We start from the raw sequence: 25,015 nt of genomic DNA, 5'->3' as shown, positions 1-25,015 counted from the left end.
GCACTTGGACCCCTTTGACCTGCCACACTTGGCCGTGGACCCTGGAGGCTCCTTCCGAGTCTTTCCCGAAGCTCGGGTCACGGGAGCACCCTCTCCCCGGTCCTCTGACCCTGCCCTCCACAGCCCAGGCCAGGCCCGAACACAGCACACCTGGCCCCCGAGCTCGGAGAACACCACCATCTCATGACTCGTGCTGGAGCATTCCCTCCACAACTAGCCCGAAGACCTTTTTTTCAAAAACAACTCGTTAGTCAACGGTTCAGAGCCGATGTCTCCGCGTTCCTCCTCCCTTCAGGAGCGCAAACCCCGCGTGGCCATCATCGTCCCTTCCTAGCCGAGCCCGAGGCCTGTGTACAGCGAGACGGTGCAGGAGGTCACAGAAAACCTGGTCAAGTTTCAAACCAAAGATTCTAGGGCTATCTCCAAAAAAAAAAAACCAAAAACAAAAAGCAAAAACCTTTAGTTTTCTCACAGTTGTGCCCAAGACTGAAAACTTGATCAGCGAGTCCGGAATCGAGGTGCGAGCAAGAAGGCGGTGCTGTGGGGACCGGCCTGGTCTCCGGCAGCCTGGCGGGACGGAAGTGCCGCTCGGGGGGACCGGCCTGATGCAGGCGTTCTTCGCCCCCCACCCCGGTCGGGGTAATGAGCATAGATACCAACAGCAGTTAGCAATGGTCAGCGAGCCCCTGCTGTGGGCCAGGGGCTCCGGGGGCCTTCTCGCCCACCCATACCCCCACGAGTCAGAGTACATCATTTCTATTTTGCAGAGGGGGACACGAGGCTCGGAGAGCTTATGCACCTCCACACGTCATCTCGGGGCTCCAAACACAGCTCTCTGACCTGACGTCCCATGTTCTGCGCGGGCAGCCCACCTTGCCTCCAAGGCAGTCAGGAGGCCTTGGGGAGCAGCTTCTGGAAGTTACTCCCAGGGCGGGGGCCTCGGGGCAGTCTCAGCAGGACCTGGAACAGATGACTGAGCCAGGACCATCAGCATCCATGGGTGGGCAGCTGTCCCGAGGCCTGGGCTCCCTGATGTCAGGTAGAGGCAGAAGCAAAACCCTAAGATCCTGCACGTTACCCCAAACGTACCTTCAGGGACCTCCCTGAATGTCTTTGGTGTAAAGGGAAGCAGAGGCTGGGTCTTGGGATTTATCAAGAAGGCACACACCTGGGGGAGGCGGGGCGCCTGCTCCGGCCCCAACAAGCTGTGGGCAGAGGAAGGAAGGGCTCTCCCACCTGGAAAGCAGCGTGGCTCTGCTGGGAGGCCCTCCCAGGTGTGTGTGGAGGGGGGCAGAAGTGACCCCAAGACTGTCTCCTACCCACCCATGGGGGCACAGGGCATGACCCCGAGAACCCCGGCTCACACGCCAGAACGAAACCTGGGGTGACCGAAAGGAATTCCTCCTGTCAACTCCGGGAGCGGAAAGGGACTGCACTAGGGCCAAACGCTGACCCAGTGGGCCGACCAGATGGGCCGCAGAAGGCGAAGGAAAGCACGAGGCCAGGAGCGAACGATCAAAAACGTCCTTAGTAGGACATTTCCATTGTTAATAGCAAACACCTGGGATTCAGAAGGACGCCATCTGCGGCACATTATAATTCATGTTTTTACATGTGAACTTTGACCTCTGTTCCTCCTCCCTGGAAAACAATTAAAGCACAAATGTAATTTCCTAGACTTTTTAATAAAGAAAGAGGCCAACTGCCCTCCGCCGGTCCATTGAGAGGTACACGGGAGGTCTCTGGACGTTTCCAGAAATCAGACCTCTCACGTCTGTGTGCTGATGGCGGTTTCCTCCTGAACCCAGGCCTGCAGAGTGGGGGGGGCTCAAGGCAGGGGACCCGGCCCGTCAGAGACTGTGTCTCAGGTGAGTTTCTCAGCTTCATTGTAAGAAAAGGCCCTGTCTCTGCGTGGGGCTCCTCAGGGACTGAGCTCTGGCAGATGCAAACAGTCCCCGAGGTGAGTCAGGGGCGGTCTGCGTGCGGGAGAGAGCGCTGTTCTCTTCCCCCCGGAGCAGGCAGGTTTTGCCAGTCGCTGCCTCTTAGAGTTTGTAACGGGGAAGCCACTTTGAATCAAATATGGTAGAAGAAGTAGTCGTGCCGGATACCTCCAAGCCACCCAGCCAGGACTGAAGTTTATGTGAGTCCTGTCCTTGCCTCCTGAGCTCCCGACACTGGGCTGGCCCCTGGCTCCACCCCACCCTGCACCCCTGCACCCCTGCACCCCTGCACCCAGTGATTTGGAACCAAAGGTTCCTCCGCTCAGACACACGTGGGGAGGCGCGGAGGAACAGGCCGAGAACCAGAAGCTTTGGGCTGACGTCTGGAGTCTGATCCACACTACGTATGGGCCGGTAGGCTCCCCAAACCTCGGTTTTCTCCTCTGTAAAGTGGAGATGATTATATTGCCCTTTTCTCATAGGCGCGATTACATGAGAAAGGAGATATGAACGTTCTCTGTAGACCAGGGAGTGGTCTGTGACGTCTACAGGGCCTCACTCTTAGCACGACTTCTAGATTTTATATTTTTGAGCCCTCTCCTCCCACTTCAGCTAAATCAAGCAAAGGCTTTCAGGAGAAGCCACTTTGAGAAGGACTTCACTTTTTGGAAGCAAATTGCTCCTGTCACCCTGCTCTCCAGAGTACATCTGAAAAAAAAAAAGCAGTGGACTCTGTCACTATTTACCACCCATTTCCCCGGGGTTTCTCAGCGCTGACTATAAAAGGCAGCCGTCTCAGAAGCTTCTCTCCAGAGGTTCTGCCATTATACAAAAGGTGGAAAGACGGCCTCACCCTGCATATGTCTGATCGTGCGGCAATCACCATCCATCTGTCCGTCCGTCCGTCCGTCCGTCCACCCATCATTCCACCCATCCTTCTTCCAGCCATCCGTCGGTCCCTCCTTCTATAACCATTATGCATTCACCTACTGTTCCTGGCTTCATTCCATTCGTCACGATCCACTCACCCACCCACCCATCCTTCTAGCAATCCAGCCTTTCGTTCAGGAAGTATTTACCGCACTTCACCATGGGTCAGGCACTGTTTCAGGTGCTGGAAACTAGGCAAGGGCAAAACACACACAATTTCTGACCTAGCGGAGCTGGAGGTGGGTTCCGCTGGATATTGTTGATTGCAGAGAGGCCTAAAAGTTTACCCTTGACCTCACCCTGGAGCCTCCTTGCGGGAGGAGGAAGCCATGGGTGTGTGTGTGTGTGTGTGTAGGAGGGGGAGGAAAGCATTGGCAGAGTTTCAGCTATAATGTTTTCACACATGTTCTATCACAAATAAAATGCTGGATTAACGAGCAATGACAGGAAATAATTCTTTGCTGTTGTAACATAAGTTGAAGGAAGTTTGCCGAACTAAATGTTTTAAAATTGGGGCAGCTCGCCTGCCTCCCAGAAGTCATCCCGGGACATTGGTCTGTACCGAGAAAGCTTCAGTCCTCACACGAAACCCAGACATGGCTGGGGCCATGTCCATGTGGCAAACCCAGAGGTAGGCTGAATGGCCCAGTTCCCCACCACGCGTCCTCAACCTTAATGCATACAGCCTCCATCTGGAAGGTGAGCATGGTTTTCTCTGACCATTACCCCAGGACACATGCCCTTCTCCTCTTCCTGGGTTGAGCTGCTGCAAATTTTTATTTGAGGGAATTCATAGGAAAGTGGGAAGGCAGGGGTTCGGCACCCGGCGACTCAGCCTTATGTCCTGGGACTTCTGGTTGGGTAGTTTTGGAAAGTGTAGGCAGTTCACTTGACTTTCTGAGCTGCAGCTCTCTTCTCTTTAAAACAGGCACAACCAGACCCGCAGTTTACTGGTAATACCCAGTAATACCCACATGGTTTACCGATACACTAGGACACTGGAATGCAATCCTCTAGGGGCAAAGTCAAGTTTTCCTATGGGCATTTTCCCCAAACTGGGTTATTTAAGAAGCAGGGGCTATGCCGACCCAGCTCTCCAGCTTGGCCTCTCTGTTTTGCATCTAGCTTAAGAGAGGAGGAGGATTCTACTATGCCCTTGGGCAGTGACTTTTAGTATTGGGGCTCTGCATTAAACGTAGCCAAATGCCCGTATTTTCCAGCGAGCACCAGCTAATGACATAAAGGGGAGTAAGAACGTCCTCCGTATCGGTGTGCTCTCTTGAACTCTTTTCAAGAATCTCTCCTGCCAGTTCATTTCCCCATTATGATAATGTCAGGACCTAGCCAACGGAATAACTCTGGCTGGATAATTAAGCCGATTCTGAGCAGCAGTGTTTAAGTGTTACTAGAGTCCCTCATTCTGTCCCCTCCTTGGATAAAGATTTCCATTTTCCCCCTACACTTTGAAGACTGAAGCGAAGCCTTTCTTAAACCTTTCACTGAGAAAAAAAAAAAATCATCTTTAAATGAAGAGTTAATATGGGAAAATGATTTCCCACAAACCCGTTCTTTTAAAATCCCCTTATGATAAATGTATTTCATGATCTCAGTTCCTCAGCGTTCAAGGGGGGGGGTGAGTTTTAATTATGTGTATTTTGCACTCTTCAAGAAGGCGAGTTCTACAGAGAGTACAGACTTCCCGAATACATCTAATTTCTATCTATTCCTAATCACATCCCAAACTCTGAGGAATCTTTCACTGAAAAGCTCCCTTTAGTTCCTTGAAACACATTTTCAGATGGAGGTCTCCTCAAACAGAAAACCAGTTTTCCGGTAATGTGAGCTAGGAAATCTTGGGCAGCCTGCCCAACTCCGTTCGGTTCTTTAGGGTTCAGACTGGACTGTGTTCCAGAACGTCTTCCCTGCCCACCATCCCTTCCAATGTTTTGCTCCTCGTTCACAATGAATTACCGTTGTTTTTAAGTGTGAATTGGTATAACGGTTATGTCAAAAGATGTCTCCTTATCTTGCAGCGGCAATACTATGAAATCCAGGACTTTGTAAAGAGACTAGATTAGGTGACACTGCAGGGAGCCTCATGGCCCCCAAAATGTCCCCCGGCAGAGTCCTGAGGTTCTAGCACGTAATCAGCACAGTTTACTTGCCTGTGTCCCACTGCAGTATGAGTTTCCAGAAGCTTCCTGCCTTCTGTGTCTGTGCCCTCACTCTGCTCCCCAGGACTTGGCATACAGGAGCACGGTAAATACGAGCTGAGTAAATGAGTGGTTTTGTGATGACGGGTTGCCTAACCCCATTTCCTGCAGTGGGCTGGTCCTGAGTCAGAGGCAGGCCTGATGTCTTCTTAGTTTTCATCAGAGAAGGTTGAACCCGGGTGGAGGCCATCCAGATGTGCTCCGCATCCAGACAGCTGCGTAGCAAGTAGGTATGCAATGAATGTTTCCTGAATTGAACTCGGTGGGACTGAATGAACCGATGACACCAACTTTGGAGGACACAGCACGGCGATGCTTTCGGCTTCAACGTGCTTATTCGATCCAGTTGGAGATGTTACTCCTGAATGTCCAACCTCGGCTTAATGTAAACTCTTTACACCACTTGGAGAGTGAGGGGTCACCCTCCTCTGATTTTCTTAGCCTCCGTTATCCTGGGCGCACAACACGCTGCTCTCTAGTCTCTGCGGGCAGCCGCGGAACATTCTCTGCTCAGGAGCCGTTTGCCAGTCTGGACAAAACAAACCCAAACAGCTCCAAACCCCTAATCTTAGCATCAGCCTGAAAACTATGCAGTAATTCCTTTCAGATGCACACACAAACACACACACTTAGGCACCCACGGAGCGCAAGAGGGCTCTTCCACGGCTCTTTGAAGTCGGGGCCTTAAAGGATGCTTACTGTAGGCACAGCAAAGTGAACTCCTAAACAGAAGAGGACTTCATACATCACACATGCAAGGCTGGAGAAGTGAGGGTGTGGCGGGGGTGCTGCTCGGCCCGGTGTGCTGAGGCCAGACCCTTGTCGCTGAATTCCAAATGCCTATTAATTACACAAAAATAAAACTAGAATTTATAGCCTATCACTTTGGCATCTTTTTTTTTTTTTTTTTTTTTTTTTTTTTAATAAGAAGCACATCCTGCCTTTCTAAAATAGACACAAACCCCTTAATTTGGCAAGCGATCCTAGCTCGGACACTGGTGATCTTAGAAGGGAAGAAAGCTTGAAAGGTTAGGTCAGATCAGATTACTGCCCTGCCTAAAACCCTCCAAGGGCTTCTCACTGCCCTGGAGACAAAACCTCCTTCCAACCCGGTGGACCCGGCTTTGCTTGCTCCTACTCCTCCCAAGCCTCCTTCTCTCCAGCAGCACCAGCAACCTGTGCCCCCAGGCCCCTCCCCCATCCTGACCCAGCCCCCGACAAGCCCCTGGCCTGCTGTCAGCGCCGCCCCCCATCTCCTCCGCCCAAACCCAGGTCCGGCCCCACCCTTGCAGGCTCTCTGCCCAGCTCTTCCTTTTGGTCTTCACTTCAAGGTCACCTCCAAGAGAGTTCCTCCCCAAGCCTCCAACTCAAGTGGGGCCCCTCGCCCATGAGTTTCCTTTCCATCCTCTTCTTTGTGTCTTTCAAAGCTCTTTAACCTGCGATCTTCAATGTACCGTTTTTCAAGTCTGTCTTCGCCCAGAGAGTGCAAGTTCCACGAGGTGAGAAGAATGTCCTGTTCCTGGCTGTCACCCCCACCTCTACGAGGGCGTGTGAGACTCAGTGCGCGTCCCAGACTCAGCCTCCTTCCCCCGACGACAGGCTCCCTTCCTCCAGCTCTTTCCAACAGAGAACTTCCAGCAAAAAAATAGAGGAAGCCCCGAGAGCACTTTTTGAATGCCAGCACTGCTTCTTTGGGGGTCCACGCTGGAAGTGACATTTACAATGATGCTAAACATCTTTTTCCGCACATGTTCAAACGATTCACATTTTTCTTACTCCCAGAAGTATGGCTTCATCCTACATGCTTTCAGCCCCAATGCTCCAAGCAGCTGATGAGCCAGTGGACCCCACTGAGTCTAACTCCCACTCGAACCCCCAGATACTGCTTTTGCCCAAGACTGCTTTCCAAGGCAGGTCTTCACGTGAACTATGCAAAGACAACACAAGCTCGCGCACGCTTCCAGACCTTTCCAGGCGTCGTGGTCATTAACGGTACGACCTGTCAGGAAGCCCCTCGGACCGTCCCTGCAAGGTGCTGCTGACGTCACGCCACGCGTCGAAGCGGGCGTGGGCACGAGCGTGGCTCTCCCCTGGCGTCGGGTCCCATTTGTCAATGACGGGCAGGTGCTGAAGGTTCTGGAGTTCGGATTCTGGAAAAGTCTCGACAAAGAATACACACGGCGTGCTAAGGGCTGTGCTTTCCCCCTTGCCACCACCTGGAATCGGTTCTTTCTGATTCGGGGAGACCTGAATATCACGAAAGCAATCAGGATTCACCTCTTTTCGGATCCCCTTCGAGGCTAAGACTTGAGCAACATTTTGAACGTTTGCTGCTTGTGCCTGAAACCAGGAGTGTGGAGGAAGTTGGGGGAAGGCGGGTGTCTGGCCGAGGGCCAGCCTACGCTGAGCTGTTCACACTGAGACCGTGGGCGCATTGCTCAGTGACTGTTCTGTGGCGCTGGCGGTGCTTCCAGCAACTCCAAACAGGGGTTCTGGACGAGGCCCTCCACGATTTAGGCCCCGCAAGCGAAGTAACAACAGTACTCGTGCTGCTGTGTATTTGTGGAGTGATTTACAATTTACAAAGACATGTGATCTCATTTAATCCACTCGCCGCTCTCGAGGGGACCCCACGAGGTAAGGGAGAGACCACATTGGGATAATATGGCAGATTAAAAGCAGCCTGGAAGTTCTACAGTGGGTGATGGATGGCTGAGGGTTGCCTGGGCGGCCTGACCTCCCCCTTGCTGTGGGCTTTCGTGATTAATTCACCCACTTGCTTAGGAAGTTTCTTTCCATCTGAGAAAATTAAAAACACCACTCTCTGGACGGGAATGTGAGATCATAAACGAGAACCAAATAGAAAAGATTTACACAAAAGCACAAACTCAGCAAAAGAGAAAACTTAGAAATTGTTAATAAGGTATAAATCAAGTAAAGGCTATTAGCAAACCCCTGGTAAAGGGAAAAAAATACATCTTTGAAATGATTTGCTGAGCTCTTAACAACAGTGCTTCTACCTATGATTTTCAAATATCTCCGGGGTAATTTGGCTCATATCCTTAAACACTGCCATGAAGACTTTCCAATTTGAAGGACTTTACACAGAATTATGGGCAGTGTCAGAAAGTAGGTCTTACTATTGTGCCTCCAGAATCACATAATTCTTAGAGCTGCAGGGTCTTCCTCATCTGTGCGTTCCCCAGGACCGTGAGCACGGCGCGGTGCGGCGGGGCGGGGGGGGGTCCAAACAATTTGGCGACTACGTGAACAAGTACGGGGAAGGATGGGTGGATGTGCAGGAGATCCGATGAAAAGATGGGTAGGTGGATGGATGGCATGAACAGTGAGTACATGGATGGGCAGATGGTCGGGTGGATAGAGGGAATACGAATCAGTGGATGGGCAGACGGACGGAAGGTAGGAAGGGAGAAGACGAACTCACTCATTTTCTTGATGAAGAATGGTTAAGACCAGAGGGGTTACTCCCTCGCCTGTATTACCCAAAACAACTGGTATCAGAATAGGGGCTCCCAGGGCACTTCAGTCCTACTCTAGTGTCCCCAGCCTAGATTTTCTTCTCTTCCATTTGCCAATTTTATCAAGAGTTCCGAAACGTTCACGAGATCGGTCACTGGGAACCACTTCCGGAGGCGCGGAAGCTGATAACGTTTGTGTCTATGTGATAAGCAGGGAAATTAAGCAAGCAGTGACTATTCCGTAGCCACTTGGAGTTCCTCAAGAAGGAGAAAGCGCGAACACCCCTCAGCTGTATGTTAACTTCCCACAGACCCCGTTGTCTGAGATCCTCGCGGCACGCTGGCCAGTGATGCTGGGCTCTGTCGGCCCTGGTGGGTTACTGGAAAAAGAAGACACCCACAGGCCACTGGCCCAACTTCACACCCTAAGAAAGAATTCTTTGTCCCAAATGCCCCCCAAATCGTTATCCTACCTCTGCCTGGACAGTTTAAATGAGAAGGAGCACACACTTTCTCCGAGGAGCCTGCCTCCCTTTGGGGAGCGCCCTGGTTTGCATCTAGGGTTTTATGTTTCACTTCCTGTTGGCGTTGGCCTAAGATGCTCTCACTTCGGGCTCCGGTTCCTGGCTTCAGTTGTCACAGACACAGAACAGATCCCTCCACTGGGTCTTGGTAATCCCCTTGAATTGTGCTTAAGACAGAACCAGGAACAAAAAAGATGCCACGTGAAGGCTCTGTGAGTGGTGGCGGTGAAGACAAGCAGTCACTTGCTAATCAGGTGACAAGGAGGTGTCACAGGAACATCCCTCAGGCATGGCAATGTCCCCGACGTGAGCCGTGCCCTCCTGCCCAGTCTTTGTTTCGGGGGCAACATGGAGCCCCAGATGCCGTTCGATAGGAGCCTCCCAAAGCTGCTGTTTGCAGAAGCAGAAGCTCCCTCTGTAACAGTCCACCCCTTACACCTCTAGCAGGTGCCCCCCAACCTGCCTTGCCCAGGGCCGGCCCCTTGCCAGCAGGTCTCCACAGAGGCCAGGCGTGGGGCTGTCAGCCAGGACTCGCTTCCTACTCCAGCATTTCCTTCCAGCAAACCCAGAGAGCAGGCTTCACCTGGGAAGTGCCACGAAGAGAAGTGTTGGGAAGGACTCACTTAGGTATAAAAAAAGATGATTGTAACAAGTGCGTGTTCTCCTCTCCTAATGAAAATCTCCCCACGTGAGCACAGCCCCCTGGCTTGGGCCGGGGCCTTGGAAGCCTCAGGATCTCGTCAGAATCTGTACTCAATCAGTCCACGTGCCGTCTCTTTCCGCCTCATTTGATCGCTCCCTTAACGAAACTGTCTTCCTTTTCCCCTGGGCAAATCAAGTCTCGAGTTTCAGAAAGGCATTTCAAAGGGAAGAACAGCGTGATTTACTGACATAGAGATGTCACTTCATTTAAACCTCTCAAATTCGATAAGGTGATGCCTCAGAGGCGGGGATGCTGCTGACCCCCTGGCCCCCTGCTAATGATGCACGCCAGACACACCGGCCGTAGGGCCAACCCCGACGACGGAAGAAGCTCTCCCCAGCCAGCATGCTCTGAAGGCCATGTGACCCATCAAACCCTGCCCCCTTTGCCAAGTGAGTTTTCCCAGCCCTGGGCTGGTGGGAGCACTGGAGCTATGGGCTCAAATAGAAAACCGGTGCTCAGACAGTAGGATAATTTGCCATTTCTCAACAAAGACAACATCCATCCCTCCTCACTCGCCACTTCTCAGGGAAGAGGTCAGTCCTCCTGCCCTGTGGCAGAGCAGTCTGGTTGCCTGTGACCCACACTCTCAGATGAGCGCAGCCTGCTCTTGCTACTTAGAAAGGGATCTCCTTCTAGAAGTTTCTATGGGTGGTCTGGTCAGAAAACCAGGGAGACTTTTGCTTAGCAATTTGCCAACATGCAATTCAACCTGTGGCAACTCTGAAAGCGGCTGGAATGTTGGTACTTGCCCTGTGGAGGGGTTCATGATGCAGCCTCCTTTGTCGGCAGCCACGCTGCAACCGCAGCCTCGCTCCAGCGTGTCGTGGTTCATCCCGAAGTTGTGGCCCAGCTCGTGTGCCAGGGTCACGGCGGCGCCAAGGGGGCTGTCTGAATGGTCCTCAAAGCAAACACAAGAGCACAACGTATAGTTCACATCTCCTTGGCTTCTTCCCCAGCCCCTGTCCACCTCTGTCCTCCACTGCTGATCTTTTGTTAACATTTGACCCAATCCAATCCCCTATAAGGAACAAAACATAGAGCCCCATTATTTAGTTCAAACATAAGTCAGAGATGTGACCTGTTTTATGAAACCAGCTCAGGGGCCCTTCTGCAGAGGAATGCACACATGTAGGACTCCTTATGTCTTTACATGAAATGTTCAAGGCAATCATCTCTATTCTGTTTCCTGAAGTCTCTTACAAAACATCTTTCTTGGGGCACCTACATGGCTCAAAAAAAGTACTATTTTACCCTAGACGGAGATGAGGCTGATGAAAAGTTGGGAGGGGAAGGATACTTTGTGACGTTCTCAGTAAGACCTGAGCAGGGGCTACTGAGCATCCCCCCTGCCACCCTGCCCAGTCTACTTGGTAGAGAAGGATACTTGGAAAATTCACAATAATTCACAAAAAAAGCAAGCCACATTAAGTAATCTGTTTGAAGACTCACTGAATTAAGATTATAATCCAGTTATGTGTCACTCTTGCTGGCCCTTGTTTTGTCAAGTCAATTTTAGAGCTGGGTAGAAGCACCCTGATTCTGTGACAGTTGCTGCTGGGGGTTCACTCAACTCTTTGATGGGTTTTGGAAGGTGGTCTCTCCATTCAGGGAGCATTGTGCGGCCACTCCTAACTTAATGAACTACATGGATGATTTGGCTAAGTAGATATTAGAGATTATTGTTACTTAAAATATTATTACTAAGTTACTAAATACTAATTATTAAAATATTGTTACTTAACTTGAACAAACTAAAATTAGCTAATTCCTAAAGGTGATTTGCAGAAATTGTGCCCATCAGTGGTCTTTTTTTTTTTTTTTTTTGGTTTCAGGAATTTAGTGAAAAATAAAGAAAAAATAATAATTTATTATTATTAAATAGTATAATTCCAGCTAAATAAATAATTTATTTAGCTGGAATTTAGTGATAAATAAGTAAATAAATATCTATTTATTTATTTTATATTATATTTATTTTATTAGTATTTATTTATAATTTAGTGATTTTAGAATTTAGTGATTCATCACTTACATACAACACCCAGTGCTCATGACATCAAATGCCCTCCTCAATGTCCATCACCCCTCAAGCCCACTTCTCCATCTACCTCCTCTCCAGCAACCCTCAGTTTTTTCTCCATAGTTAAGAGGCTGTTTAGGCCTTATTTTATTTTTCCTTCCTTTCTCCTTTGTTCATCTGTTGTTTCTTAAATTCCACCTATGAGTGAAATCATATGATATTTGTCTTTCTCTGAACGACTTATTTCACTTAGCATAATACACTCTAGCTCCATCCATGTCATTGCAAATGGAAAGGTTTCATTCTTTTTGACGGCTGAATGGTATTCCATTGTATATCACTGTACATCACTTCTTTTTCTATTCACTGGTTGATGGACATTTGTGCTCTTTCCATAATTTTGCTATTGTTGATAGCGCTGCTATCAACATTGGGGTGCATGTGCCCCCTTTGAATCCCTATTTTTATATCCTTTGGATAAATACCTAGTAGTGAGTTGTGGGGTTGGAGGGTGGCTTTATTTTTAACTTTTTGAGGACCCTCCATACTGTTTCCAGAGGGCCTGCACCAGCTTGCATTCCCACCAACAGTGTCACAGGGTTCCCGTTTCTCCACATCCTCGCCAACATCTGTTGATTCCTGTGTTGATCATTTTAGCCATTCTGACAGGTGTGAGCTGGTATCTCACTGTGGTTTGATTTGTATTTTCCTGATGATGAGTGATGCTGAGCATTTTTTCCTGTGTCTGTTGGTCATTTATCTGCCTTCTTTGGAGAAATGTCTGTTCATGTCTTCTGCCCATTTCTTAACTGAATTATTTATTTTTGGGGTGTTGAGTTTGATAAGTTCTTAACAGATTTTGGATACTAGCCTTTTATTTGATACATCATTTGCAAATATCCAGGTTGCCTTTTAGTTTCGTTGACTGTTTCCTTCGCTGTGCAGAGACTTTTCATCTTGATGAAGTCCCAACAATTCATTTTTGCTTTTGTTTCCCTTGCCTCTGGAGATGTGTCAAGTAACACATGGCTACAGCCGAGGTCACAGAGGCTGCTGTCTGTGTTCTCTAGGATTTTGATGTTTTCCTACATCACATTTAAGGTCTGTCATCCATTCTGAGTCTATTTTTGTGTGTAGTGTGAGAAAGGGGTCCAGTTTCATTCTTCTGCATGTGGCTGTCCAGTTTTCCCAACACCATTTGTCAAAGAGACTATCTCTTTTTCCATTGATATTCTTTCCTGTTTTGTCAAAGATTGGTTGACCATAGAGCTATGGCCATTGGTGGTGTTTCTGAAAAGGCCTGTCCACCACAGAGCAATGAAGGCACCCAGGAAAGAGATAAAAGGTTTTCCAAAACACTTCCAGGAAACAGTGACACTTGGTTTTGGAGAAAGCATGGTGCCTGGCATAGAGAATCTTTGTGGGGCCTCTTCTAAAGGCATGTAGATAAACGATTATACAGGCTGTTCCTCGCTACAGCTGTAGCTGACTCCTTCTGTAGCCCCGAGTCTCACAAGAGAATAGCATATCAAGGGACGAAGTTATTCTTAGAATAGATGAAATTCCTAATAAATTACTTTGTTTAGATTTTACAGTTTCCTGTTGTAGGAAGCTTCACAAATATGTTTCAGGAAATCAATTCTCAAGAATAACACAGGTTGGCAAACAGAATGTAGCCAACCTAAGAATGTGAAGGGTTGAATTTAGCATGCTTTGGCACAAAATTCAAGGACTTTGTCCTTTAAAAATTATTCTTTATTTGATTTTTTTGTATCACTGAATTTCTTGGGTTTGTTTTTAATTGCCAAATTGTTTTACATTCTTTCACGGATAGGTGATTATGAACAGAATATCTCGCAAGAGACCCTGATCAACAATTTACATTTCTAATAAGAAAAAAAAACACCCTACTTCTTTTTTTTCCCTCTACGTCTTTATTTATAGCATTATTCCCAAACCAAGGCTGTTCTAGTCCAGTTAGATACAAGGGCATGGCTTTAAGTTGCTAAAGCAAATATTTGCTTCATCTTAAAAAAATAGAGAACCAGAAGAGGAACTCATCTTTTCAATTTGATTGGGAATCCTGCTTCCTTGCTACACGATTTCCTTCCTCTTAGACTTGTGAGTCCTTGAATGGGGCATGGTCACATGAACACCAACGAATTTAATTTTAGAGACATAACAAGAGAAGTCTAGAAGTTTTAGGTCTGGCCAAGAGATTGATCTCATTGATCTCATGAATTTTGTAGAATTGAAGGAGCTGTAGACTTTTGTCCTACTTGATGCTTCTCTCGTGTGTGGAGTAGACAAAGGATGTGTTTAACTGCTGCCGAGTTGGTCAAACGTATTTCCTGTTGATTAACTTTGGTCTTGACTAGATTACCACTGCAGTACACATATTTGCCTATATTTCCCACGTTCATTTTCACCCACTTAAAAAAACAGCCTTTTCTGTATGTTTTTTTTTTATCCTGTTCAGTTAGCCACTGTATAGTACATAATTAGTTTTTGATGTAGTGCTCAGTGACTCATTAGTTAAGTATAACACCCAGAGCTCATCACAGCACGTGCTCTGTGTGCTTTCAAAGAAGGAATCTTGATCAAGTGCTTGTATGGAAACAGAATGAGGGATATGAACTGAAGAAAGCCACTTAATGTGATCAGGATGGTTATAAAAATGTTTAAACACCCCAAACAGAAGAACCTGCCATCCTTATAAGGAATTTAGTTTCAGCTCTAAAAAATATTTACACCCATTTTAAGTGGCAAGTCAGTAGCCACTGACCATGGGACCATAAAACAGAAAATGACTCCCTCTTAAAATTTTACAGGCTGCTCTGTAAAAATACAGTCAGGATCTGACTTGAAATTAACCTGGCAGCAACGAAAACCAATCTTTCCAATGACTTCCATAGCGGGGATCACAGATAGAGCTTGTAGGTTCAAAGAAAACCAGAGGGTAGCTCCTTTGAGGCAGAAATCCAGAGTGGGTACCATCCTCCCAGATGGCCACTCCCATTTCTTCGTTTAGTGCCTGTTTATATGAATTACCAGTACATACCAGAAAAGAGGAAAACATTTGTTGTGTGTATTCTCTAAGAAGATTAGGTCAGGCACTATGTGGAGGGAAAGCCATAGTTAGCAGAACCTTACTCCTTCTGCTCCTTAACACACTGGAGTACTCAGCCATGTTCTGTTTGCAAAAAATGTGGAGGAAGTCACGATTTCTTAGAAGGGCAATATTCCGTTTGTTTAATGGAGATGCCAGAGTAGACTCTGAGAACACCCCCTGTCTGAGGCTGGGGCAAAGGGGACACTGCATTTTCAGAGCAGGGATGGTGCCAGAATGAGGTGAAACCTTTTCTTTAATTGATAGAATGGTGCAGGGGTCCCCTGTGGGGCAGTGTACCAAAGCTATTTCCCTCTTGAATTCATAAGAAATAAGTCCTAAATATTCTTCCAATTTTGTTCCCTTTATAAACATGTAGAGCCCCAAAATGAAAAAAAAAATTATCCTTATAGAGCCATAAACCTAGGTATCTGCCTTCCAAGGTTAATGTTATTATGAAGACAAATTGGACAGCGTCTAGGAGGTCAATCAAGTATTTGCAGTGGTAAATAGTTAAAATGCTCAGACTTTTGGCTGTTGGGGCTGGAGGCAGGACCACTGGAAAATCATTCTGGTAGTAACGTTTGGTGAGACCACAGTTCATCTAACAAACCGAGTGATGAGGGCAACCCCAGTGCCCCAGTGCCCTGGTTCATCTCAGTGCTTGGAGGAGTCCTGGATTGGAATGATTTGACCAAAATCCCAGTTGAAACTTTTTCTCCATAAAAGGGGTAGACAGGCTTTCCCTGAGTTATTTTTTACACACTCACCTAACCTGTGTATGACTTGATGTGTGCTTTGGTTTTTATCAATAGTCCTTAAAATATTATGGGATCTTAGAAGACCATAAATAGAGCTAGAAAAATGTAGAATTACATATAAGAAGCATGAAAGATAATGGCCTAATTTACAAAGATGGTAAAAGTAGAGCTGTTGGAGAAATGCAGGGAGGTGGGTGGAACATTGCCATCAGCCCCTTGGTGCCCTCGACTTACCATGACGATCCCTCCTGACTGCTCTGCGGTACACATGCTCATGATCGGTGCCATGCCAATGGTCGTCCCTTGGAAATAAACCCCACTGAGAAACAAAAAACAAAACAACTTTCTTAAATTAATATAGAATGAGGACATTTCCTAACATTAGAAATCATTTTGGCCATTCTTGCATTCCAAAAAGAAGAGCACAGACACGTGCAAAAAGGAAGAGAGCCACGGAGGGGGGGGGGCATGTTTACAGGTGATTTGTGTTAATTCCTCTCAGATGTATTTTGCATCATGGTCCCATAATCCCTTCAGATTTTTGTTTGCAACACTCAGACCATGACCAGTCATGACCTTTGTACTTAGGAGTTGTATCCTGCCTATTTCCTACGGATTAGAGGGCCCTGCTCCTTTGAAACATGTGCTGATGGAAGTGCTAGGAAGAGTCACAGAGAGTCACTGGCAACTAAATGAAATGCACGTGGTGGTTTACTAGATTTTCTGTCTTAGCTGAACTTGGTTTCCTGTGGACCATTACAATTAATCCAGAAACCCAGACTCTTTCAAGTGTCTTGCTAACATAGCTGGCAACAATGATGTTGGTGGAGAAATGGTTGATCCTCTGGAGCCCGTGCAGAATAAAAACCCACCTTGGGAGGAAGCCTCCGCACCCTGGGAGGAAGGTCCCTGTAGGGGATGTTGTGGCTTAGGTGCAGGTTTCCCCCCATGTGGATTCTTAACGTGGAGTCTAATGTCGTGAAGCCCTGTTTAATGCCAGTGCTCTAAATGCGACCCCTGTGCATTAAAAATTAAAACATTGGGGGCACCTGGGTGGCTCATTGGGTTAAAGCCTCTGCCTTCGGCTCAGGTCATGATCCCAGGGTCCTGGGATCGAGGCCCGAATCGGGCTCTCTGCTCGCTGGGGAGCCTGCTTCCCCCTCTCTCTGTGCCTCCCTCTCTGCCTACTTGTGATCTCTGTCTGACTTATGATCTCTGTCTGTGAAAAAAATAAATAAAATCTTAAAAAAAAATTAAACATTGTTTGTATTTGTTGAATCTCCTTTAAATGACTTACTCATTTTACCTTGACCATGTACATACATAGCCTATACATACTCTGTTTGAAAAGTTAGTTATTTTGACAGTGTTTGGCTGGACAAAAGGGAGTAAGTCTATGTAAAATCTTATCTGTGTATGTATGTGTATGTTTATCCATCCGTCCCTTCCTGTCATACTCATATGTGCAGTAGTTGAGGTTACAGGTTTTATATTTACATCTATATAGACCACTTGAACAGATACAATTTTATATATATATATATATATATATATATACACACACACACACGTATATATATATAAACATATATATACATATGTATATATGTATGGGTATATATATATAATAAGAGGCTAATTTATTTCCAGATGTTCAATTGGACAGACTCCATTTGGGAAAAAAAATTAAAACAAAATACTCTGACTCAAAATTTCTAAAATGTACTTTAAGTAGTTTGGGATTAATCAATGCATAAAATATGAAGCAACCGCAAATATCTGGGGTGGGAAAAAAAACAAACAGCCCCGTGAAAATGGCCAGAGTAAATTATCAGAGAATGCCAACAGCCTTAGTTCATATGTAGGCATTTTCTAAAGTGAGGATGGGGTAAGAATGGTTTTTAACTTCCCATAATTTTTTTCAAAGGTTTTATTTATTTATTTGAGAGAAAGAGAGAGAGCGCGCGCAATCACACAAGCAGGGGGAGGGGCAGAGGGGGAGGGAGAAGCAGACTCCCCCTGAGAAGGGAGTGGGGCTTGACCCCAGGACCCTGAGATCAGGACCTGAGCTGAAGGCAGATGCTTAACTGACTGAGCCACCAGGTGTCCCACCTTCCTATAATTTTTTAAGAAACTAGATATAACTTGCCAAAGACAAATGTCTCTGACCCCGAAGCTTCCAATTCAGTGAAATGAGCTGCATGAGAACATAGGAATAACAGCATCAACTGTTTAAGGGTCTTAATAAAAAGTGGGTCAATTTGGGGAAAATCTACTCCTTACCAATGTGGATGACGATAAGAATTTTTTTTCTTTTAAATATAAAGGTGTTTGAATATCTTCCCAATATATTATGTTATAGCTGTACTTTCCCTCATTTTATTATCTTCATGACCCGATACTACTCTTCCCTTCTCCCAGCAGACTGGGGACTCCTGAGAGCAGGGAGGCTTATAGTGCTGGTCATTGCTATGTTCAAAGGACCTAAAACATACTTGCTTCCTGACTGGTGCTCAATACACACTGATTGAAAGAACGCAGACCCCTAGGGTCCTCTGATCTAGAAAACCAGAGTCATGGCGAAACAGGAGGAGGAACGAACATTTCCTTTCTCCAGGCATCTGGCAATAATTATCCTAATGCATCATCTTCACATCTTGCATAAACATTTTTCACTAATAGTGAAAGAAAAAGAGCTTTTTTTTTTTTTTTAATAGCCTACTCAGGACAATTTTTTATTAAGACAAAGATAGAAAGATTTGCAGAGAGGAAAATGTCCGGGTGAGGAAAAAAGAAACTAAGACATCTTTTATAGGGATAGATTTCCTCGGGGGTTCAAAGGAAGGCTTTCCCGATGGACCCCCAGTTTGGTCAGGATCAGTGCCCCCCTGATGTGAGCTGGAAAGCACCCTGGTACAAGTCAGTGTGCTCTGCAGTTCTGGGAACTGCCAGGTGACGCTAAGAGGAGAGGGGGGCTGCTGAGGTCACTCTTTAAGCAAAGCAGAGACAACGGGTCCCCCTACCTGATGAGCTGGGCGTTGTCATGCGATTTGCGTGGTAGAAGCTTCATCTTTCTCCAGTCCAGAAATTCATGGAGGCTTGTGAACGGGTCCTGACTTATGGAGCATTTGTCGATGTCATTCCACACCTCCACGCCCACCAGCACTATCCGAATGTTCAGGGATCTGTAAAACTGACCAAGACAGGCACCCTCTGGGGATTACATTCATGAGAGCTCAAAATGCAGAGTAGAACATATTTGCATGTTTTGAACTTCATTGACACGGGTGAGAAAAAGATCTCTGTGCTCCCTCGTTCCTGCGGCACTGGGATTTAAGAAGTATTTGCAGTGTCTGATGCAAAGTGATGTGTTCATTGGGTTTCCAATGTTGTTGACCAGTTAGATGCCAAAGTTCATAGGCTTTTTGATGTCTGCCCTTACCTGTATGGAAGCACACAGTTCACACGGTTCACTGGCGATTGAAAATGTGCAGATAAATGTATACTATCCCTAAAGTAGCTACATTATATCTAAAGACTGCCCGTGAGTAACTACTGTGGGAAAAACAATGAGGGAATTAGGATCTTTCAGACACTCTGCCAAGGACAATAATATGTTCCTTTAAAGCAAAATGTTCTACCTATGGGTTACAGAAAATGAATCTGCAGTAGTTTTTCAACAAAGACTTAGACTTGGCTCACGTGATCACATTCCATCACTTATAATCTACCTAGGAGGTTTTAGTTAAATGCACAAATCAGTCTTTTGGAACAATAAAGCCATACGCAGAACCTTTCTTCTGGAACTTCAGTGACCATCTTCTTCACAACCAGAAATGAGCTCACAAGCAGCATCATGGAAAGGATCTTCTAGAGGAAGTTTCTGTTTTATAGGCTTGTGAAATCAAGCTTCAGATATACGCCAAAGCATCTCATTGCCTGTCTGTCTCCTGTCTTTATATACTCCCGACTTGACTTCAAACTACAGCCCTTTCTCCACAAGCAGATCATCCCGGGGCAGAGGGAGGAAGAGCAGCTCTTCTGATGGCTAAGGGCTAGTCTGGTCTGGGACAAGATGACTGGTCAGGACAGAGGGAGGATCTACCCACTGCCTCCAACTCTCCCGCTGCCCGCCATGCGTGTTACAATGAGCAGGTGGCTCTGCGCTCGGGGCCCAGGGGGTGAGGACATGAGATCACCGGGGTGGGGTAAATTCTTGGAGTGCCCGTGATGGGTGAGGCAATACACAATGGGCAATGGGCACATCCTCATTTTCTGATACTCCAGGTAGCCCAGGAGAAAGATGCAGCAGCCCAAGTCAGGCTTCGGATGTGAGCTGGTCCCATTTTATGCTACACGCATCTGGGACAAGTAGCAAAAGTCACAGAGGCTTCTCATTGGATGGTTAAGTCCCATCCGGATGTGGCGAGTTAGTGGGCCATACAGTCCCCAAGTCCGAGCATCTGACCCCCATTGTGACCCACCGAGGGCAGGCTCATCACATCCCCCCCCCCCGCCAACCTCCCCGCAGTCATCTGGTGAGCATTAGGTTAGCCCAAGACTGTGACTGGAACGCACACTACATCACAGAACGTAAGCTGGCTGCAGCGGTCCCACTGGGCTTCAAGCAGATCACAATTACAGGCATTACATTAATAAGTTAATGAGACAATTCTCTGACCTACATGCAGCCCAACAGCTTGTTTTTAATCAAGAATTGCTTGCTCCGTCGTATGGACTTGCAAGCTCCCAGCCCAGGCTTCCCGGGCAGATTGAAGCTCCCGGACTCTTCTGGAACTCTGGCTGCCCGTGTCTGGCTGCTGCCCTTTGACCGGGAGACCACGCTTTGCACTGTGTCAGGCAGAGGTAACAGTGATCAGGAGGCTGAAACATCCGAGCTCCAGGGCCGAGGTCCACACCAGCTCACTAAGCCCTAACTCAGAGCCAGATGCCCTGTGTGGGCTTCACATGGTCATCTGTGAAGGGGACACTGAGTTTGCCTCTGACAAGGGTTCTGTGGACGGGTTGACTAAGGTCTGTAAAAAACACTGCTCCTCAGAGCTAGCCTCGGTGCTGGCCAACCAAGGCGCTTGTCGTGGAATGATGGGTCGTAATTTCTGTCTATTAGCTCACTCGAGTCACATCCTTACAACAGACTTCACATGTCAACGTGTAACACACGGTCCTTCTGCTCGGTCCTTCCGCCACTGAACAATGCTCACGCCAGCTACTTCCGCTGAGCCATCAGACCCAACCCCTGTCCTGCCCGCTGGTGGCTTTCTTCCCAGGCTGCGGACAGGTGATGACAGTAACCACAGTGAACACTCAGCGAGCACTTCCTACAACCGAGGCACGGTGTGGAGCACCTTCCAGGCAGCAGCTCTGTTAGTCTGCATCATAGCCCAGTGAGGCCGAGACCTAGCACCATCCCCATTTGATCCCCAGGGACACTGAGCTGTGCAGCGATCAGGCAAGCACTTGGGGCATGACTGTCGTGGCTGGGATATACATGCAGGCAGCCCGGCCCTGGTCCCCAGGTCTTAAACCACTAGATAGCACAGCCCCTCCCGGGCAAGTATCAGACTCCCCTCCAAGAGGACCACTGTGACCCCAGGCCCAGAGAGACGCTATGGGAGCCTGGCAGCAGCCTGCCCAGCCCACACACCCCAGAATGTGGGGATGCAGCCCGAGAGCGGCGGCATGGATTCACCCACGGACACCAAAGCAATGGGCATTTCCTTGGCTCCTGCTGTATACCAGGTCTGGCCCTGGCATTGAGAACAAGGTTTAGGACACTCTTGTCCTTGGCTCCCAAATGCTCAGAGGTCAGCAAGAGGATCAAAGCTGGGGACACTTAGCCACTGTGACAGTCCACTCCAACAGACTGAACTACCAAGAAAGGGCGTGAACAGGAAGTTCACGGGATGCTGCGCTGAGGGTCAACGAAGCTTCTGGAAGAAGAGGGTCTGAAAAAAATGAGTGGAGGAAAGAGCAGACCCAGTGGGGTCCGACACGAGAACCTGTACCCTACAGACGACCAGCTTGGGAGAAGGGGAAAGGAGACTCCCATGAGCTGGAAAATACCTGAAGAAAATAAATGCACAGAAGATAAGCCTGTTCGGAAGCAGGTCACAGAGGGTCTGAGCCAGCGAACCTGCCGCTGGTGTTAAGCTCTTAATGGATACGAAGTGGGACTGGCGGGTGGTGAAAGGTTAAAGAGGCGAAGCCTGGGCGATCACATACGTCCAGCGCTCCGCCCTACAGGCGAATCAGGACCCGGGGAGCGCCTCCTAGTTCCCAGGCACGAGCTCTGCTTCCGGCTATGAGCATCGGACCTGCTTTCCTGGATGCTTCAGAATGTCACCTTTGCAGTCAACGACTTCCTGGTCTTTCAGTCCGGGATGTCCTTCTTCCTCTTCCTTTCAGGCCAACCCAGCCAGCCAAGCAGTGGTTACTTCGGAATGGCCAAGGAGAGCCACGCTTTCTGCAAATGAGGAAGTTGCCACCGGACCCGTCATTGTTTTGGGGCCGAGACACTCCTACTTGGAGAGGGACAGAGCTGAACTTTTGAACATCTGCCAGAGCCCAGGGCTGGTCAGTTGGCAGACTTGGGTGTGCAGAGTATCTGGAGGAACCCGGGTACCCCCAGCACGCTCTTCAGGGTCTGCTGGGGGTGGCTGGGTGGGTGTGCTCAGCCATTCAGCTTTCTCTTGGCCAGAAACGCAAGAACTGCCTGGCTGGCAAACTCCATGGAGTCCGTCAGGTCTTTCCTGTGGTACGCGGTCCTTTAATTACTGGTGTGGGTTATTAACAACCCCCCGATTGCCAAGGTACCCGGGCAGCCATGGCTTTGAAAGTTTCCCTGTGACTCCAACGTGTGGACAGGTGTGCGAAGCCCTGTGTTAGACGGAGGGCCGTCAGCCCCAGACAGCCTGATAGCTTTGTTCCTCGGGGGTGCAGCTGGGGGGGCAGTGGCTCCGACAGATTCACGTTCTCCCTGCGAACAGGTGAAGAGTGTTGCTGCATTCCTGTCCCGGGGATTAGACCAGACTTCTGGGGTTTCCTCCTGGTCTGGATCACTTTTGCCAAGGGTGAGCTCCCAATCTCCTCGTTCTCAGTGAGCAATCTTCCAACAGTTGATTGAACCGAAAGCCAATTTCCGTGTCACAGGACGGAGGAGCCTATGTGTCGCTTGTAAATGACAGCCTGCCCTCAGGGGGACTCTGGACACCTGGGTTAAGAGGCCTCTTGGGAGTTCTCCAGAGGGTCAGTTTCATCCTCCTGGGGCTTTGGCTCTAACTGGGGAAACTGAGACCCCCCCCCCCAACCCAACACACTGGGATTCTGGCCAGAAGAGAGCCTGGAGGGAGATGTAGCCCGAGGCCACCACAGTCCAGACAGTGTACGTGGGTTGGCAACTCCCGGAGCTGCTCCAGGCTGGGAATTCTGTGCTCAGAGGAAGGGCAAGTCATTGTTCCAGCCCAGGACCCGAACCCGGCCTCCCTGCCAAGTCAGACGAGGTGTGCTCCATTCCCTCCACCCTGTTTCTAAACATTTATGTACTTTGAATGATTTAATTACCCGAAAAAGAACTTACCTTGTCAACGTGATTAGCAATCTCTATTAATCGCTGCTTAACTTTTTCCAGATCTTTTCCTTGCCTCTGAAACTTAATAATTTTAAATGTCAGCGTTAACAACAGCGAGAATATCAATCAAATCTCACCTTCCCGGCTCCTGGAAACATGAAGTCTTGAGCTCCCCAAACCACCTGGGGACCCTCCACGGCTTACAGTGAAATGAGTTCCCATCCTGACGAGTAATTTCCCTGTCTGGGGACTTTCTGCAACTCCCTGAAATTTGCCCAAGCCAAGTGCTCACAAGACAGTAACTTCTGCGATTTTTCCAGCCTCATAAATGATGGAGGCCGCGACATGTTTTGGCAGAGAAAACAGACAACGAGAAGGCAGTCCAAGGCCATTTTTCATATCATCAACTTGATTTTAACTTCCTCAGAAATTTCCTTTATATTTGTTTTTTAAAAATTAAACAGTAAAAGTAATAGAAGCTCATGGCACCGAGTCAAACAGCAAGGAGGAGAAGGGGGAAACGCGAATGAATTCCCCTCCTCCCCTCTCATCTGACCTTCCTGCATGGGAACGGTTCTCTGAGCAACCGTCAAGCTGGTTTCATTCATAGGTGTCGGCTGATTTCCCGAGAAAAAGTTGCCTGACTCATAACATGGACTGGAGGCAAGGAACGAATGCAGAGAAGATCATCTAAAATGATGATCTTGGAATTGGAAACTAACTAGAGAGAAAACTAACCTAGCATCAGAGCAGGCTTCAGAAGGTAGGGTTTTCTGCTGTACCCCCCCCCCCCCCCACGGCCTGGAGTCTTCAATTCATTTTGGGTCAGGAGGGATGGGACAATTTTACACCAAACTTTTCTCCCAAATGTGTCAGAACATATTCTAAAGTCATCTGCCATTTCCCCCAAGTAACTTCTTCTGGAGACCTTAGCTACAGTGTAGCTCTGCTTTTCCTGAAGTCCTGGTTTTTACTTGGTAATATCAGATACATTTACCATATTCGGTGCTAATACCCAAAACCACTTTTTTCAATGGGTTGTTGCAATGTTTTTAAGGGCTCATAGAATATGATGTTCATCAGAACAAGTAATAACTTGCTACACATTTTCATTTCCGTATTTATTTATTTACTTATTTATTTATTTTAACCAACCGTACTGAGAAGTTTGAGAAAGTTCTTACCTCCCGGTTGTCTGCTACGATAACCAGCTCTACGTACTTGGTCATCTTGAGGGTTTCTCTTTTATGCTGCCAAAAGCAAACACAGACTTAATTTCCCTTCACACCTCTCCGGGGCTTCCCGAACACTGCCTGTATCTCTGGACCCAAGCACTTTGCCCAAGGGGAGACTATCCTCACCACCGCCACCGGCAGCACCCCCTTCTGTCCCCTCTAAAAGCTCATTTCCAACCCCAAAGACCTCTGTCAAACCTCCTGTGCATGAGTGACTGGTTTCCCTTTCCATTTGGGAAATCCTTAAGAAAGGAATCCAGCAAGCCTGCTAAATCACTGATGGCGGGATCAGAACGAGTCAAGATCATTATTCAACGAAACAGGCACATGACAAACAAGACAAAACCCTCTGGAACAGCAGCCGGCTGACGGCCACTCGTTTGGGTGGCGCGTGGCACAAAGCAGATCCCTCCAGAAGATGACGGATTCAGTGTCATCCGTGTGTTGCTTTCCCCTTTACGGTCAAGTATTGGGATTTGAGGAAAGTGAAAGAGAATGCATTTTGAGGAG

The 25,015-nt window shown here is 47.9% G+C and overlaps 1 protein-coding gene across 1 annotated transcript in view; it reads right to left on the bottom strand.

Annotated features, from left to right (window-relative positions):
• ADAM12 (ADAM metallopeptidase domain 12) overlaps positions 1-25,015 on the bottom strand; it is a gene marked incomplete at its 3' end in the record, with an annotated part of 325,053 nt that overhangs the window by 55,314 nt on the left and 244,724 nt on the right. Inside the window, 5 exon segments of the mRNA XM_080822952.1 lie at positions 10,542-10,690; positions 15,917-16,001; positions 18,706-18,875; positions 23,280-23,351; positions 24,455-24,520. Coding sequence (XP_080679078.1) covers positions 10,542-10,690; positions 15,917-16,001; positions 18,706-18,875; positions 23,280-23,351; positions 24,455-24,520 — 542 coding nt within the window.

Source organism: Martes martes (assembly GCF_963455335.1).
Source record: "Martes martes genome assembly, chromosome: 14".
NCBI classification, from domain to species: domain Eukaryota; kingdom Metazoa; phylum Chordata; class Mammalia; order Carnivora; family Mustelidae; genus Martes; species Martes martes.
Note: the sequence above shows the minus strand (reverse complement) of the source record. Positions and strands in the feature narration are given on the sequence as shown.